This window comes from Phyllobates terribilis, unplaced genomic scaffold (assembly GCF_046119375.1).
Source record: "Phyllobates terribilis strain yellow unplaced genomic scaffold, ASM4611937v1 Scaffold_2__4_contigs__length_985480577, whole genome shotgun sequence".
In the NCBI taxonomy this organism is placed as follows: domain Eukaryota; kingdom Metazoa; phylum Chordata; class Amphibia; order Anura; family Dendrobatidae; genus Phyllobates; species Phyllobates terribilis.
The window spans coordinates 847,993,240-848,010,452 of NW_027362762.1; the positions used below are offsets into that span (position 1 = coordinate 847,993,240).

The 17,213-nt window shown below is 39.6% G+C and overlaps 1 protein-coding gene across 1 annotated transcript in view; it reads left to right on the plus strand.

Moving 5' to 3' along the window:
• FOXN1 (forkhead box N1) overlaps positions 1-17,213 on the plus strand; it is an 83,458-nt gene that overhangs the window by 3,849 nt on the left and 62,396 nt on the right. The window contains exon 2 of the mRNA XM_073667850.1: positions 6,750-6,862. Within this exon, the coding sequence (XP_073523951.1) occupies positions 6,802-6,862 (61 nt within the window). The 5' untranslated portion in view covers positions 6,750-6,801. The remainder of the gene's footprint in view (positions 1-6,749; positions 6,863-17,213) is intronic.

The window sequence follows — 17,213 nt, forward strand, 5'->3', positions numbered from 1 at the left end:
AAATGAAATCCCGAAACAATGTTCCCTCTAACATCATAAATTAGTTTTAGAACAGTTTGTTTCGACATCATTACCTTAAGTCATAAGTCAGGCACCTACTTTTATTGAAATGGTGCTTTTCCATGAAAAGAGATGAAGCAATAGTCATTTATCACCCGAAGCCAATCTGCAGGTAGATGTAGTATTATGGAGGAGACTTGATAAAAGGCACACAGAATTTCACTTTACCAATCACATATTTAGCAAATTGAAACAGAAGAACTGTAATGGAGTCCATGAAAGACCCGTAATAAACCCTTCACCTCTGAATAATTTTTAATACTGGTGTCGTTGTATGTGACAGACGAGCGAGCTCAGACACCGGGGCTTGGGTGCGCCTAATACCTCTGCTCCCCCTATAATTAGCAAATAGCCATAGTGCAATACAGTGCAATCCAATACGGGACCTTCTAATAAACCCACTTCCTACTGACTGCTTGTTCCAGAAATGTCTTTTCATACGAAGAAGTCTCTATACCGTTCTTAGCACAGTTATCAGAATGCAGAGAATCACGTTAGGCGGGCTGCGCGGCAGGAAATGAGGAGTCTTGGATCTTCAGATAAGGTTTTTATTAATACCATTGCATTTTGGCGCCCTTCTCAAGGTCAAAAAAAAAAAAAAGTGTTTTTTGACCTTAAGAAAGATGTCGGTTCGGTGTCAAAATTCGTTGGTACTAATAAAAACCTTATCTGAAGCTCCAAAGCTCCTCATTTCCTGCAGCGCAGCCCACCTAACATGATTTTCTGCATTCTGGAAAATACACATCTGAAAGATATGTCCACCAGCCATGGGGTTGCAACAGCAGATATCCACACTTAGGCCATGGCCCCACTATCAGTATTTGGTCAGTATTTTTTCTCAGGAGTGGGAGCCAAAACCGGGTGAGGAACAATCAGAGAAAAGGTATAATAGAAACAAGTCACCAATTCTGCATTTATCACCCACTCCTGGATTTGGCTCCCACTCCTGAGAAAAAATACTGACCGAATACTGACCTGTACACAACACCACCAGCTGACCACAACCACCCCTTCAGTAGTGTTTTTTTTTTTAAATGGTACTGCCCTATTGTGTGCGATTTTGCCCCTCTCTAGAGTTTTCAGTTCTTAGCATAGTGGCACATTAACTTTTCGCTCAATGCTAAAAGAGACCTTACAGATTATTTCACTCCTTGTTATAAATGTACCCACATAAGATACAGATACGGTTTTTACTTAGATTATGGGCCATTACATTTAGATCGTAAGGCATTATGGTAGGAAACTTCCTTTAAGGACTCCTATCATGAAAAGTTACATAATCATAAAAGTTACATAGTATACCCATAACTTAAATATGTGGATCTGCTTTATTTTTCTTGGATGTTATCAATGTATTGAATCTTACCTACTGCTTTATATACAAATGTATGTGTCTTTTGTGTGTGGCTTCTGTACAGTCTAATCCAGTTTTGTGGATGCCCCTTAGGCTGAACATGTGTTCCTACTATCAGTAGCCACACTACCTGCACACTGGGCCATTCAGTAAATGTGTAACAGTGCAACAACATGCCAAGATAGCAGTGCTGTATAAAGATCAAATAAAAGTGTGATAAAGTACCCAAATAATAGCATCAAAGTATTAGTAAGTAGTGACATGATGGATGTAATATGACCAGGCTGGTTTTAGACAAAGTGGGGCCCTGTCCAAAGGTTTAAAGTGGGGCCCTAAAGTCTCACACACTGAACCATCGTACTCAAACATTTACTTTGCATTTACATCGGCTGATTTCAGGCCGTTCAATGAACGTGAGCGACAATATTCAAGTCATTTGTTGCTTGTTTCCTGGCCTATTTACACCGGCTGGGGAAGAATGATGGGGACAGAACGATCACTAATACATCAGTCCGTCCACATACACTATCATGTTATCAGCAGGATATCTGCAGTTTACACCGGGCGATGTGCTGCTGAGAACAAGGAGTTCTGTTCCGGCATAAACAATCCAATCACTCAATGAATAGGCAGCATTTTGCTCATTCGTCAGGCGACATGTTTACACCTATGAACTCTCGTCTGCGCTACTGGTATTGATAAATGTGGTAGCTACATACACAGTATGTGACACACGCAACACATGATACACACAAAATGCAAGATACACACAAAATGCATGACATATACAATGCATGATACACACAAAAACAGTACATGATACACACACACCATGTATGACACACACACACGCACACAATGCCCAATACACACACAAGGCATAACACAGTGCATGACACATACAATGCATGACACATACAATGCATGACACACACAATGCATTATACACACAATGCATGAAGCACACAATGCATTATACACACAATGCATGAAGCACACAATGCATGACACACACAATGCATGACACACACAATGCATTATACACACAATGCATGAAACACACAATACATGACACATACAAGGCATGACACACACACAATGCATGACACACACACAATGCATGATACCCACATAGACAATGCATGACACCCAATGCATGGCACACACACAATGCATGATACCCACATAGACAATGCATGACACACAATGCATGACACACACACAATGCATGATACCCACATAGACAATGCATGACACACAATGCATGACACACACACAATGCATGATACCCACATAGACAATGCATGACACACACACACAATGCATGACACACAATGCATGACACACACACAATGCATGATACCCACATAGACAATGCATGACATACAATGCATGACACACACACAATGCATGACACACACACAATGCATGATACACAATGCTTGACACACACACAATGCATGACACACAATGCTTGACACACACACACAATGCATGATGCCCACATAGACAATGCATGACACACACAATGCATAATAAACACATACAATGCATGACACACATATAATCCATAAGACACACAATGCATTACACACACAATAAATGATACTCACACAGACAATGCATGATACACACACACAATGTATGATGCTCTCAAAAAAGGCATGATACACACGCACACAATGCATGATGCAATGCACGACACACACAATACATGATACATACACAATGCATGACACCCACATATTGCATGACACACACACAATGCACGATCTGTGATATATATATATATGTATATAAATATATATATATACATACATGTGATATAGAATGCTGCCAGTCTGTCTCCTCTTCAGTTCTTGAAGACTCCCGCAAAGTACAGGAACTGTTGTGACATCATGGTCACATGGCTGTGATTTCACCAAAGGTCCTGAAGCAGTCAAAAGATCAGAAACTACGTTGACAATGCAGAACTGCCATTATCAATGTAGCATCTGCTGTAAAAGCAGGGGCCCCTGAGGGAGTAGGGGCCTCGAGCAATTGCCCAGTTGCTTCCCCCCTCCAACGACGGCACTGATTATAACTAACCTTCAACTAGAAAGTAGGAAAAGGCCACAAATAGTAAGGATAATTGAGGGAACTACATGGTTAATCCTAAAGATCAATTAAACTTCTGCCCAAACCGTAACCTTCATAATCATTTTATTGTTTTGGTCATGTAACAAACTACAGTCCTCCGCACTGAAATTGCAACACGAAGAAGGAAAAGTCGTGTAATTATGGAAATCACAGGATGGCTAGACAAGTTAATGATATGCAAATGATGAAAAATGGAAACAAAATTTTGAAAACATCTCAATTTATTTAGCATCAAGTATGAGCGTCACTTACAGAAATACCCTCACCTACACGACTTGGCTGCTATCAATGAGGCTATTAATGGTTGTCGGAAGAATGTTCTGCCACACTGCATACATTTTGGAAAATTATCAAGATCCACTGCTGACAAATCCCTTTGCAGTTGCTGACCAATTTTGTCCCAGATATGCGCTATGGAAGACAAGTCCAGAGACTCTGCAAGTCATGGTAGCATGTTTAAGCCATGCAGACTGCTCTAAGTAGCACGAACAAAATGGGGTCTTGTTGTATTGAAGAACTGCTCCTGGAAAACTTTGGAGATATGATGGTATCACTGGTCTAACGACCAAATTGATGCCATGCTAAGCTCTACCTGAAATGAGGACTGAAGGCCTCCAGCTACAGTACATTATGCCACCAACACCATAGTCCCAGGAGTAGGATCGGTGTGACATTCCCTTGTGAAGGCCTTGTCAATGTGTTGCCCACAAGGTCTCAAGACTAATCTCTGGGTATCATTGCATCTAAGACATCTGGACTTATAGCTGAAGAGGATAGATCACTCTTCCAACCTCTTGCTGGAGACCACGTGGGAAACGCCATGAAACATCATGAAAAGACCTTCATAAGAGAACATCAAACCAGTCCTATTTTTTGGATTATGGGGTGCGATGGCATAATGTACAGTAGCCGCCAAGCAGCCAAGGAGTGTAAGTGCCGGTATTTCTGCATATGGACGATCATACAGAATAAATCGAGATGTTTTGGAAATGTTTCCTTTCTTTCATCATTTGCATATCATTAACATTTCTATCCTTCCTGTGATTTCCATAATTCCAAGACTTTTCCTTCTTTGTGTTGCATTTTCAATTATGAGAATCCCATACATTTATATGTGTGATGAACTTTGTTGTTATGAGAATAAGGCTATTTACAGTATTTGTAGACCACAGAAGGAACCAAACTCAAAATGAATCCAATGAATTTCAGTGGGATTCAGGTTTGACAAAAATGAATTGTTCGGCCAAGTTTTGGATACCATTTATGACAAGCAGGAAAGCGTAGCGTGCAACATTTTCCTATTCAGTGGAACTACTGTACCATGGATGTCCCATCCAACGTCCTGACATTGGTGTCAGTGGGATAATCGGTATGAATAATAACATTCACTTTCTTCATATCTTATCTCATTGATAACAGTGTTAAAATCAACACATAGAAAGACAGAAAATTACCACTGCTGTAAAACCTGATGGAACTGATGACAGCTTTTGTGATTAATCACCAATGCTTTTTACATTTGTCAAGCATTGTAGAATGAAAGACATCCTAAATGCATTGTGAGCATATAAGACTATAATTTCATTATTCTACATGCTTATCAATTATACTATGGGGCACGGCCATAACTATAATAGGTGCTAGGGCTGCAATCGCACCTGGGTCCCGGGGGACTAGGGGGGCCCAAAAGGTCTCTTTGCCCAATAGGAAAAGACAATTGCTATTAAAAACCTTTTTTGCAAAGGGGCCCCCAATATCAAGTGAATATCAGAACATAAAATATAGATTGAAAATTTTGTTTCCAAATACAAAATGATTGGATTGGTCACAGTTACGACTTTTTGGGGCCATCATGTGGCCCAAACATCTAGAGTCAGACTCATTACTTGGTTAAAATGCTACAGATCGGATAAAATTTACAGCTGAGTACCATAGTAAGTAAGTGGATAAGATTTTATACATCTCATCCACATGTTGTGGAAATTAATCTGCACTGAGGATTTTGAAATCCATTATTATGTCAATTTCTGGGGTCAATTTTCACCATAGATTCCACATTTTTCAATTAACCAAGATGAAATCTGAAGTGAATCCATGTCCCAATCCAACATGGATTTTACTACAATTTAGTGTCAATATGCTTGGTTTATTTGCAGCAAGAAAAAATCTACTGTGTGTGACTTTCCCCTATAATTAAAGGGAACTTGACAGGATATTCGGACACTCTCGACTTTATCACAGTCATGTATATTTTCTCTGAAATGACATGATGTTTCTGGGAAAATGTACTTTGAAATACCAGCTTGAGATCATGCATCTCGAATGATTAGTCTGAGAGACCGGTGACCGGTGGCTTCTCCCCACTCTGCACCTTCAGACTGATGGCTGCAATAATGCCTCCAGTGTCTATTCACGCTGCCTCCAGTTTGGGCAGCATGAATCCCCTGTCAGGTTTCCTGTAACACAATACCAACAGTTTGAGCACCAACAGGACAAAACTATTATGTACCAGCCATAGACTTAAAGGGGTTGTCCCATGAGCAAATTTCATTTTAATCAATAGATCTTGGAATAACAATAAGTTACACAACTGGATGTGTTAAAAAATGTTCCTGTGCTGAGATAATCTTATAAATGTGCCCCTGCTGTGTACTGTGTAATGGCTGTGTCTGACCGTACAGGGACATGGTCTGCACATACCACATCTCCTGGGCAGGGGAGGAAGAAAAAGAGAATATACAGATATTACAGCATGGGATCGCAGATGCTGCTTTCTGTGAGGTAAAACATTGTTTAAAAACAGGCAGAGAAATGTTTTACTTCAAAGAAATAATCAGCTGTGATCCCGTGTTGTCCTGTCTGTATTACTCTCTTTTGCTTCCCCCCTGCCCAGGAGATGTGGGATGATCAGACCATGTTCCTGTACGGTCAGACACAGCCATTACACAGTACACAGCAGGGGCACATTTATAAGATTATCTCAGCACAGGAACATTTTTTTAAGAAATCAAATTAAGGAACGTATTTTTATTCCAAAATCTATTGATTAATATGTACTTTGTGGGACAGCCTCTTTAATGTTAGGCATCACACATTTTAAAAAAGATGTCAGGAAGAAGGTTCTTTGTACGATCCCTGAGATACTGCACTACATATACAACCATAATACCCTATAATATATTTCTCTTGTCCACAGAAAGAAAACTCGGCATAGACACTAATGGACAGATTTGTGTTAATAAGATCACATGGAAACTGAAAAGAACGACTTTTCTCAGCTGGACGAAGAGATGGTGAACACACAATCTGGTACAGAAAGAATCTATTTACTATTTACAGCAATAGTGATATGGTAAAATACCAGAGCATTAGTCCAAAGCATTTACATAATAACTACCAAAATACCCATGATCGTTATGTACAGGTATTGCATTATAAGTAGCTTCATCAAGGGTCATATCTACATAACCCCTGCAATATGTCCTATCCTGATGTCATACAGAGGCCATAGACTATTCTGTATTCTGTAAGGGTCCACTGACAGAATACAGGCTGTATACAATGAACAGCAGTAAGAAAAATAATTGCCGTGTTTTCAAGGATGGAATATATGGCGATAAGTACTATTGACTTGCAGCCGGCACTAATGCGCTGGGTGTAAAACTCAGCACACAATCTGCGCTCTACAAATTTGACTTTCCTACACCATAATAATTCCTAACCTTAACTACAATATGGTCCCATTTTCTTGAATGACGTTGGGTAACACTTCCCGGCACAGCATCTTTGACTTTGGTTAAAGAAATGGTGGGGTGGGCCCTAGATGTAAGTTATCAGTTCTTAAGAGGCGTATTTATACATAGGCTCTATATTTTCCTGACTATTATTTCCTTACACAAACAATCATGTAACTTCTGCTTCCTGCAAAATATATAATTATTATTGCCATTTTCTAGTCTGAGGAAGCTTCTAGCTGTTACACATTGTGCACAATAATAGATGTCTGAGATACAGATTTGTTACTGCACATTGTACCACATGTATAAAATTCATTTTCGCAATGCCCTGAAATGTGAAAAATAAAAATATATACGTATGTGCATTTTTAGGCATGTTTTTTTTTAGTGCTACAATTAAGGGTTAAAGGGGTTTTCTTTGCTTAGACATTTATAGCATATCCACCAGGACCATAGACAGCTACAGCCCCACAACTTTAGAATGGGGTCCCCCAACACCCCATTTGCTTGTGGTTCCATGGCCCTTTTGTATGCCAGGTGACTGTGCATGTGCGTCTCTCTATTTATCTATATCAAGGTGCAGGAACTTCAGGTTGCTTGTAAGTAAAATAGTTTTATTTATTTATTTATTTTGCTCACTTATATAGCGCCATTAATTCCGCAGCTCTTTACAGACATTATCATCACTGTCCCCATTGGGGCTCACAATCTACTTTCCCTATCAGTATGTCTTTGGAGTGTGGGAGGAAACCGGAGAACCCGGGGGAAACCCACGCAAACACTGGGAGAAGATACAAACTCCTTGCAGATGTTGTCCCTGGTGGGATTTGAACCTAGGACCCCAGCGCTGCGTGTATACCTGAAGAAGGCTGCAAACAGCTGAAACGAGTTGTGTATATAGTTTTTATTTGTTTTATAATAGTGTGAATAAAACAATTTTACTTACAAGCAACCTGAAGTTCCTGCACCTTGATCTCACTCAATGGCAAAGACAGAGCCATCACCTGTTTCTCCTTTTTGTCATCCTCACTGCGGGATACTCCGGTCTCTGGGTTCAATCCCACCTCACCGGGTCGGCCGCAGTTTTTTGCAAATTCATCCATACTTCAAGTGGGAGTTGTGCCTCTGTTTGCACAACCGCATCAGGTGAGCAATTTCCTATAGATACTCATCTTTTTAATTGATCAAATCTTACTACGCTTAGATAGCACCATGTTTTTTCTCCTTTAGGAAATCTATTATTATTTACTCCTATGGAAATTCTGAATATAGCCGGGCGCACTTGTTGCCAATGTAAGTCAGGCATTTTACTTTAGACTAATGCTATGATAAGTACTTTAGTTAGTCTAACCTAAATATCCAAGAACAGTTGGCTTATTTAGCTTTGCTGCCTTTAAGTCGAACGCTCATCTACTAAATCACAGTCGTTGCAAAGACTTTAGGTAAAGATTTAGAATGCTGTTGCCTCGCGAAATTCCAATACACAATCCATAGCAGAATGACCTATTGCCACCTCTTGACACCTAGCACTGGGGTTGCTAATGAGCGTGCAAGAATATTCCTAAATGTTGACTGATTAGAAGACATTATAACATTCGCAGGTTGCTTGTCCAGCCAAAGTGCTGCTACAATATTAAAACAATTACACAGGAGTACAAGGCAATAAATCTTGGAGATCAAAAGGGTGAAATTTGTGGTATCACAGGGCCACACCTCGGTCCCTCCTTCACTCATCCTAAGGCTTTGTCCCTCAAGGCTCTAATCATTTTCTTAATAGTCGTTTATGAAATTTGAATCAGATGAGTTGCCAAACCTAATGAAGGGCGTTCATCCGAGAGTTTACATAAATAAATGGAGTATACCAGATTTTAATCTTGTACATACGATGTTTAGTATCAGTAAGCATGTCTGGTCACATTGTTATCCATTTTTATACCGTAATCTTAAGGACATTTTCATTTCTTAAAGTGGTTCTCTACTTTGGACACTCTCTTCTTGTTATCAAAGATTCTTGACAATAAGAATATCACAGACTGTTCTCTGGAACCTCAAGTGATCAGCTGTGATCTGTAGGTAAACCTGGTAGTAGGAGATTAATTCCCCTGCAGCACCATCACAGGGAAAATTAGGCATTACACTATGTCCATTTAAATCAATAGGTTGTTTGCGTAATAAAGAACAGAATGAGTCCTCCAGAGCGAGAGATGTTCTTAGTAACAGCTATCTACTCTGGCCAAGTGAAGAAGATCCTTCAGAGAGTATCCTCTCCTATTAACTTAAAATTACATAAGAGGAAATATGGAAATTGGGTTTATAATATTGCCAACCTCTTTAAAGAGAACTTGTCATGTCCCCGAATGCTATTTACCTGCAGATATAGGGCTAATCTACAGTTTAATAACATTCCAATGTTGTCTGGTCAACTTACTATAAGCCCAGCTACTGGGAGAAAATGAACTTTATTCCTCCCAGGAGCCACCGCCTTTCAGACAAGCGTGCCAACGAGGCTACAGTGACCACTCAGTACACAGTCAGTGGCGACTGTAAGCACGCCACAGTACTTAGATTGACAGCTGGCTCTGCAGAGTATCTGTGCAGAACAAGCTGTAAATCAATGTGCCGGACCATTCTTACATCTGCTGCTCACAATGCTATGAGCCATAACTGCAGCCGCTCCATGCACACCTATATGAGAAAGTCATTGGCTCCTAGGAGGAATAAAGTTAATTTTCTCCGAGTAGCCATGCTTTCAGTAAGGTGGCCAAACAGAATTGTAACACTAGTAACAAAAAAAGGCAATCAGCTCACCTGTATGGTGCATGGAAAAAAGCCCTGTGTAGACTGAAAGTATATAGCTCATAGAGAAGTAGCCAGGTTTAACTTGACAAATGATGCACCATCTTAATAGGAATCTGCCAGTAGGATGAACCCTCCTAAGCCGTCTATATGGGCATGTAGGTCATAGAAGATTGAACAACATGATACTTTGATATCTGCAATCTTAAGTTTTATTCCAGAGAAATCCACATTTTTTTTAATATGTAAGCAATCTGTTAAGATCCATGGGCCGATTCTAGATTTCAATGAGGATCTGTCTCCAGAGCTTAGGATAATCTAAAGGGATTTGCCCACTACTTGGACAACCCCTTCTTAATCACTATATTTAGCCCATGGAAATAGCAACACCTATACTCACCTGTGGTGTGGGTGCCGTTCTAGTGATGTTGGCAGCTCCTGTCTTGGAGCTTGCTTGATATTGCTATGTCACACAAGACCTGCAGGCAATCAGTGGCTGTTTTCCCCTCACTTCCTTTGGATGTAACTGACATCTGGAAGAAGTCAGAGAGCAGTAGCAGCTCTTACTTCTTCCGGGTGTAAGTTTTGTCTGATGGAAGTGAAAGGTAATCAGTCTCTGATTGACTGCAGGGCTTGTGTGACATAACAATGTCATGCAAGCTCCGGGAGAGTAGGTGACGACATTGCTAAAACGGCGTCCACACCAGAGGTGAGTATAGCTGTCATTATTTTACTTGGGAGAAATATAGATATTGAGCATAAGTTGTTCAAGTAGTGGACTGCCCCGTTAACATTATACAAGCTATTGACTGATGTTGAGTAAGGTTTCAAATTACACCTTTTTGTGCCAGGATATTCCAGTGCTCTGTTATTTGTATTAAGGTAAATTTGGCTACATCTGTACATGACGTTGTGTTTGTCTTGGTCTTATACATTGGATTTAGACATACGTTTATGGTCATCTCTTCCCTGTGTGAATTTCCTTTATTTCCCATACATCTTGGACCCTTATGTTATAGCTGAACTGTAGCACAGATTCTATAAGTTCCTGTGTGCTACATGAAGTGCAACCAATGGAGCAGTAATTTCCTAATATAATATGCATTACATAGGTCCATATATACACGCTGAAACCCTTTATCTGACCTCTGGTAAAAGGGCAGAAACTGAGCTTAGGAAAAACAAAAGTCTGCATTCAACATGTTTCTTATTATAATTGCCACAGGGTGCACTTAACCACTGAGCTCTACCTGTTGATGTAATTTAGTATTGCCATTAATCATATATAGGTAGCTGGTGAGTACAGTGCTAGGTCTCCTCAATTTGAGAATATTTTGTAAGGAAATATGTGAACATAGAGTTCGAATGAATTTCAATACAAAGGGTCAGGTTTAAGCTTGTCAGGGAACTGGAATTTGGTTAGAAGACATTTAACTTTATTCTTTTCACACAGCGCTGTCCTCTCCATGTTGAGGTCTCTGCCATACAGAATATTATGGAACCATCCATAGTAAAGAGTCTCTGCTATGTATCACAGACTTACAGAATATAGTAGAGCTAAATTTTAGATTTAGACTGGACTGGAAGCTTTAGGACTAACCCAATGAATTCAGATCCATCCACCCAAGCTCAATCATGGCACCTGCTTTAAAAAGTCAGCCATGTTGGATTTTTTTTTTTTGCCATTAATTATGTGAAATGTGGAAGGGCTAATTGGCCAGACAATATCAATATTTCACCATTTTCACCATTTGATCATGAGCATTACAAGTGTCCGTAGCTGGACAGGTTAGTCTGGCATGTGGATGGTGCCATTGAACATCTCCACTGTAACAAATCTTTACAATGTAATGTATATGATATATGTAAGGTAGAATGAGCCGAATATCCCCCCATGGCAAGAATTCATTATGGAGATCAAATATAACCTGTGGTGCAATTATATCTCAGAACCGGTTGGGTGCAACATAGAGTCTGTCAACCGAGAAAAAATACTAGTGTTTTTCAGTGTAAATTGTATTTTATACTGAGACTGGATTAATAATTTGTCATTGCATGCCGTTATTTTATTTATACAAAATATTACTATAAATTAATTTTACAGTTAATTTAATCCTGTAATGCTGTGCTTTTGGTGAGCAAACATGGAAACTTTGTGTTTTCTCCAATTACCAGCAAAGCAAAGGAGGAAGAGGGTGGAGGAAACTGTACAAATCCTAATTCTCGGAGGGTGAACTAAAATCCCTGATAATCCACAATGCAAATGTAATATGTATAAACAAGCTTCACAGTCCCATATTTGTTTATAATTGATGTGCCCATATCATATTTTCATTTATAAGCAGCAGAAGTCAGAAATTTTCAATTCTGAAGGGGTCTCTGATTGGTGGGGGTGTGACATCCAGCACCCCCGCCGATCAGCTATTCCCGGTGTTGGCGGAGGCTGCAGCTGCTCAGTTGCGGAGCGGCAGAGCACAGCTCTGTCGACTGTATAGTGGCTGCGGCTGGGTACTGCTTAATTTGACTAGGAGGCGGATGTGCAGTTCCCGACCACGGCCACTATTCCGTCAACAGAGTTGTGATGTGCAGCTCAGCAACTGAGCAGTCCCGGCTGTCACCGACACGGGAACAGCTGATCGGCGGTGGTGCCGGGAGTCAAACCCCTGACGATCAGACATTGGTGCCCAATCCTAAGGATAGGTCATCAATGTTAAAGTCCCTTTAAGTTACCTATTAGTTTGGTCAAAGTTTTATCAGTTTTTTTTCACTGATGAGAAAAAAAAAAGTTTCTCCACCTTCTCCTATCAGTAAGCGAAAAACGGAAAGAACACATGTCATCCGAATTTTGTCCAATTTTTTCACGGACCCACAGACTTTCATTGTCAACACTTAGATCAATATCGGACATGTCTCGGTGATTACACACAGTCATCAAAATATCACGGACATGTGAACACCCTCAAACACTGTTGTGAAGAAAAACAGATAGCACTCATATGTGAAAAGTGAAAGGTGTAAGGGCATTTTTACTTAAAGACGTCACATCAATATTTGGCACTGTCAATGAGTGTCTTCACAGCAAAATCACTGCCAATATCAATAAGACATAAGCACCAGAATCCCCATTATTCTGGTAACTTGAATCACATAAAAGACAATTACTATAATTACTTTATTTAATTTATTTTTTTTTGGTACATAATTAGTTATAGAAATTATACTTGCTGAAATTGATCTGATAAAACCTTGGTACTTTCCGAAATATTTGACCCCAAATAGTAATCATTTAGTCTGGATAACCACTGAACTGCGGGAATTTTTTTTTTTATCAGGGGAGGGCATCTCTGAAGAAATAGACAGTTTTTTAGTTTTTTATTGTCCTACAAATCAGGCTGGACCCCAACATGTGACGTTATTTATTGGCCTGCTATTACATGGAAATCAGAGTTAATACTTTTCATTTACAAGTGCCAGTGGTAATGGTGCATTTTTTTATCTCCTGCTGTGTATTTTTAAAATTACAGAATACATATAAAATGTAAATAGGTGAAATTGTTAGAAATTCCAAACAATAGATACTAATTATTCACATTGTGAAAAAATGCATGCAGTAGAATCACACCAAACTAAGTACCTATAACCAAGTCAAATCCAAAAGACTCCACTCTAATTTGTGAATATGGCACCGTGAGCTAGTGCAAAACGAACAACACAAATAGGAAAATTCTGCAAGGACAGGAAACGTAGAAACAAATGATCAAAAATCTTTATTGAGACACAAATACATAAAAATGGTTAAAAAAATGAGTAGCATAGGATAAGGCTAACTACACACAACCGTATAAAAAAGTAGCTTATTTTCATCCAAAAAAAAACCCGGACGAATTTTCATCTGCATTGTCATCTATTTGGTATTAGTTTTTATAGAACAAAAGTGAATAAAATGTACAGGAAAAAGTACAGTTACCTATGTTAATAATGTCAATGTATCCGTAAAAATCAGATGCTATACGTTTGATCCATATGAGACCTGATTTTTATTTTGTCCACCCATAGACTTGAATAGGCGAGTCTCATCCGAAGTAAAGAAGAGACTAGTGCATGTTGTGATATTTTTCACGCTGATATTCGGTCCGTGTGAACTAAAACGTCATTGGTACAGCCTTATTGAATAACATTGAGGTCAGTTATTTCCACGGACAGCACTCGGACTAAAATTACGGTTGTGTGAATGTAGCCTAATATGGATGCCAGAGTCCCAAATAAGTGGTACAGCACCAGCCGTGTAAAGTATCTAGAGGGATATAACACTCTGAGTTCTTAAAGGGAATCTGTCAGCAGGTTTTTGATATTTAATCCGATATCAGCATAATATAGGACAAGAGAGCCTGATTCCAGGGATATGTCACTTATTAGACTGTGTGCTCTAGTTTCAATAGAATCAGTATTTTATAAACAGGAGATTATAGCTAAAGGAATAGATCTCATGTGCAACTCAGTCCAGCTAATCTGTGTAACCCCGCCCCCACCACTGATTGGCAGCTTGCTGTCAATGAACAGTATACACAGGAAGCTGCCAATAAGGGGTGGGGTTGGGGTTATACACAGCTTAGCATTCTGACCATTGCTACATCTACAGCAGAGAAAACAGGGATTCTACTAAAACTGCACCAAACAGTTTGGTAAGTGACCCATCGCTGGAATCAGGCTATCTGCCCCCACATCATACAGCTCTAAGATTACTTAGCAAAAACTTGCTGACATATTTAATTTAAGTTATAGCTAATACAAAGGAGACATAAAGTCACCTGGGACATATAGTATAATGTTCGGCATATAATATACCATAGGAATAGTATAAGCTATCATAAAACAAGAGAAGCACAGTATGTCCATACCCTTGGGGTCTCCTCCTGCTGATGTGTCACAACTAGTGATGAGCGAGTATGTTTTGTTATCCCTTTCGCCGAGTATACTCGGGCGAGCACCGAGTAGTTACAGCTGCTCGGTGATATGTTTGAATCGCTCCCGTGTGCATGATTTGCGACTGTTTGACAGCTTTAATACATGTGAGGAATGTCTGCTTCTTACACATTCCTCACATGTATTAAAGCTGTCAAACCGTCACAAATCATGCACACGGGAGTGATTCAAACATATCACCGAGCACACTGTAAATGCTCGGTGCTCGCCCGAGTATACTCGGCGAAAGGGTTAACAAAACATACTCGCTCATCACTAGTCACAACACACATTTCGGTGCCCAGCTTTAATTTGTGTAACTCATTTTTTTTTACCCCCTCTAATGTATTAAGGTTTTAATAAAGGGCGGCATGGTGGCGCAGTGGTTAGCACTGCAGCCTTGCAGCACTGGGGCCCTGGGTTCAAATCCCACCAAGGACAACATCTGCAAGGAGTTTGCGTGGGTTTCCTCCGGGTTCTCCAGTTTCCTCCCACACTCCAAAGACATACTGATAGGGAATCTAGATTGTGAGCCCCAATGGGGACAGCAATGATAATGTATGAAAAGCACTGCAGAATATGTTAGCGCTATATAAAAATAAAGATTATTATTATTAATAAAGATATTTTTCCTACCTTTTTAAGCTTCTTTTAACCATTCAGGCTTTGTAAGCCATGAAAGAGCTAAAAGAAGTGACCAGACCATTCATAGGGTGGCTTTAGCAGTTACTCATTTGTTTATACAGTGGTATGAAAAAGTGTTTCCCCCCTGCCTGATTCCTTATTCTTTTGCATGTATGTCACACTTAAATGTTTCAGTTCACAAAAAAAATTTAAATATTAGACAAAGATAACACAAGTAAACACAAAATGTGTTTTTAAAATTAAAGTCTTTATTATTAAGGGAAAAATAAATCCAAACCTACAGGACCCTGTGTGAAAAAGTAATTTCCCCCCGCCCTTAAAATATAAATTAACTGTGGTTTATCACATCTTTGAGAAGTTGAGTTCAATTTCCCTAGCCACACACAGTGACGACTCATCCAAAAGGTCACAAAACACCCCACAACAACATCCAAAGAACTGCAGGCCTCACTTGCCTCAGTTAAGGTCAGTGTTCATGACTCCACCATAAAAAAGAGACTGGGTAAAAATGGCATGCATGGCAGAGTTCCAAGATGAAAACCATTGCTGAGCAAAAAGAACTTAAAGTCTTGTCTCAGTTTTGCCAGAAAAACATCTAGATGATCACCAAGACTTTTGGGAGAATACTATGTGGACTGACGAGACAAAAGTTGAACTTTTTGGAAGGTTTATGTCCAATTACATCTGGTGTAGAAGTAACACAGCATTTCAGAAAAGGAACATCATACCAACAGTAAAATATGGTGGTGGCAGTGTGATGGTCTGGGACTCTTTTGCTACTTCGAGACCTGGAAGACTTGCTGTGGTAAATGGAGCCATGAATTCTGCTATCTACCAAAAAATCCTGAAGGAGAATGTCTGACCATCTGTTCGTGACCTCAACCTGGAGCACACTTGGATTATGCAGCAGGACAATGATCCAAAACACACCAGCAAGTCCACCTCTGAATGGCTTAAAAGTCCTGACCTTAATCTGACTGAAATGTTGTGGCATGACCTTAAAAAGGTTATTCATGCTCAGAAACCCTCCAATGTGGCTGAATTACAACAATTTTGCAAAGATGAGTGGGCCAAAATTCCTCCAGATCTTTGTAAAAGACTCATTGCCAGTTATCGCAAACACTTGATAGCAGATGTTGCTGCTAAAGGTGGCCCAACCAGTTATTAGGTTTAGGGGCAATCACTTTTTCACACAGGGCCCTGTAGGTTTCGATTTCTTTTTCCCTTAGCAATAAAAACCTTCATTTATAAACTGCATTTTGTGTTTTTCTTGTGTTATCTTTATCTAATATTTCAATTTGTTTTGTGATCTGAAACATTTAAGTGTAACAAACATGCAAAAGAATAAGAAATCAGGAAGGGGGCAAACACTTTTTCACACCACTGTATACAGTTAAAAAAAAAAAAAAAAAGGCGCCAGCAGTAATAATAATAACCAAAAGTACACCAATGAAGAAAATTCAGGAACACTACATCTAAAAGACGTCATGTGCACATACCCATGCTACCATCAGCATGTC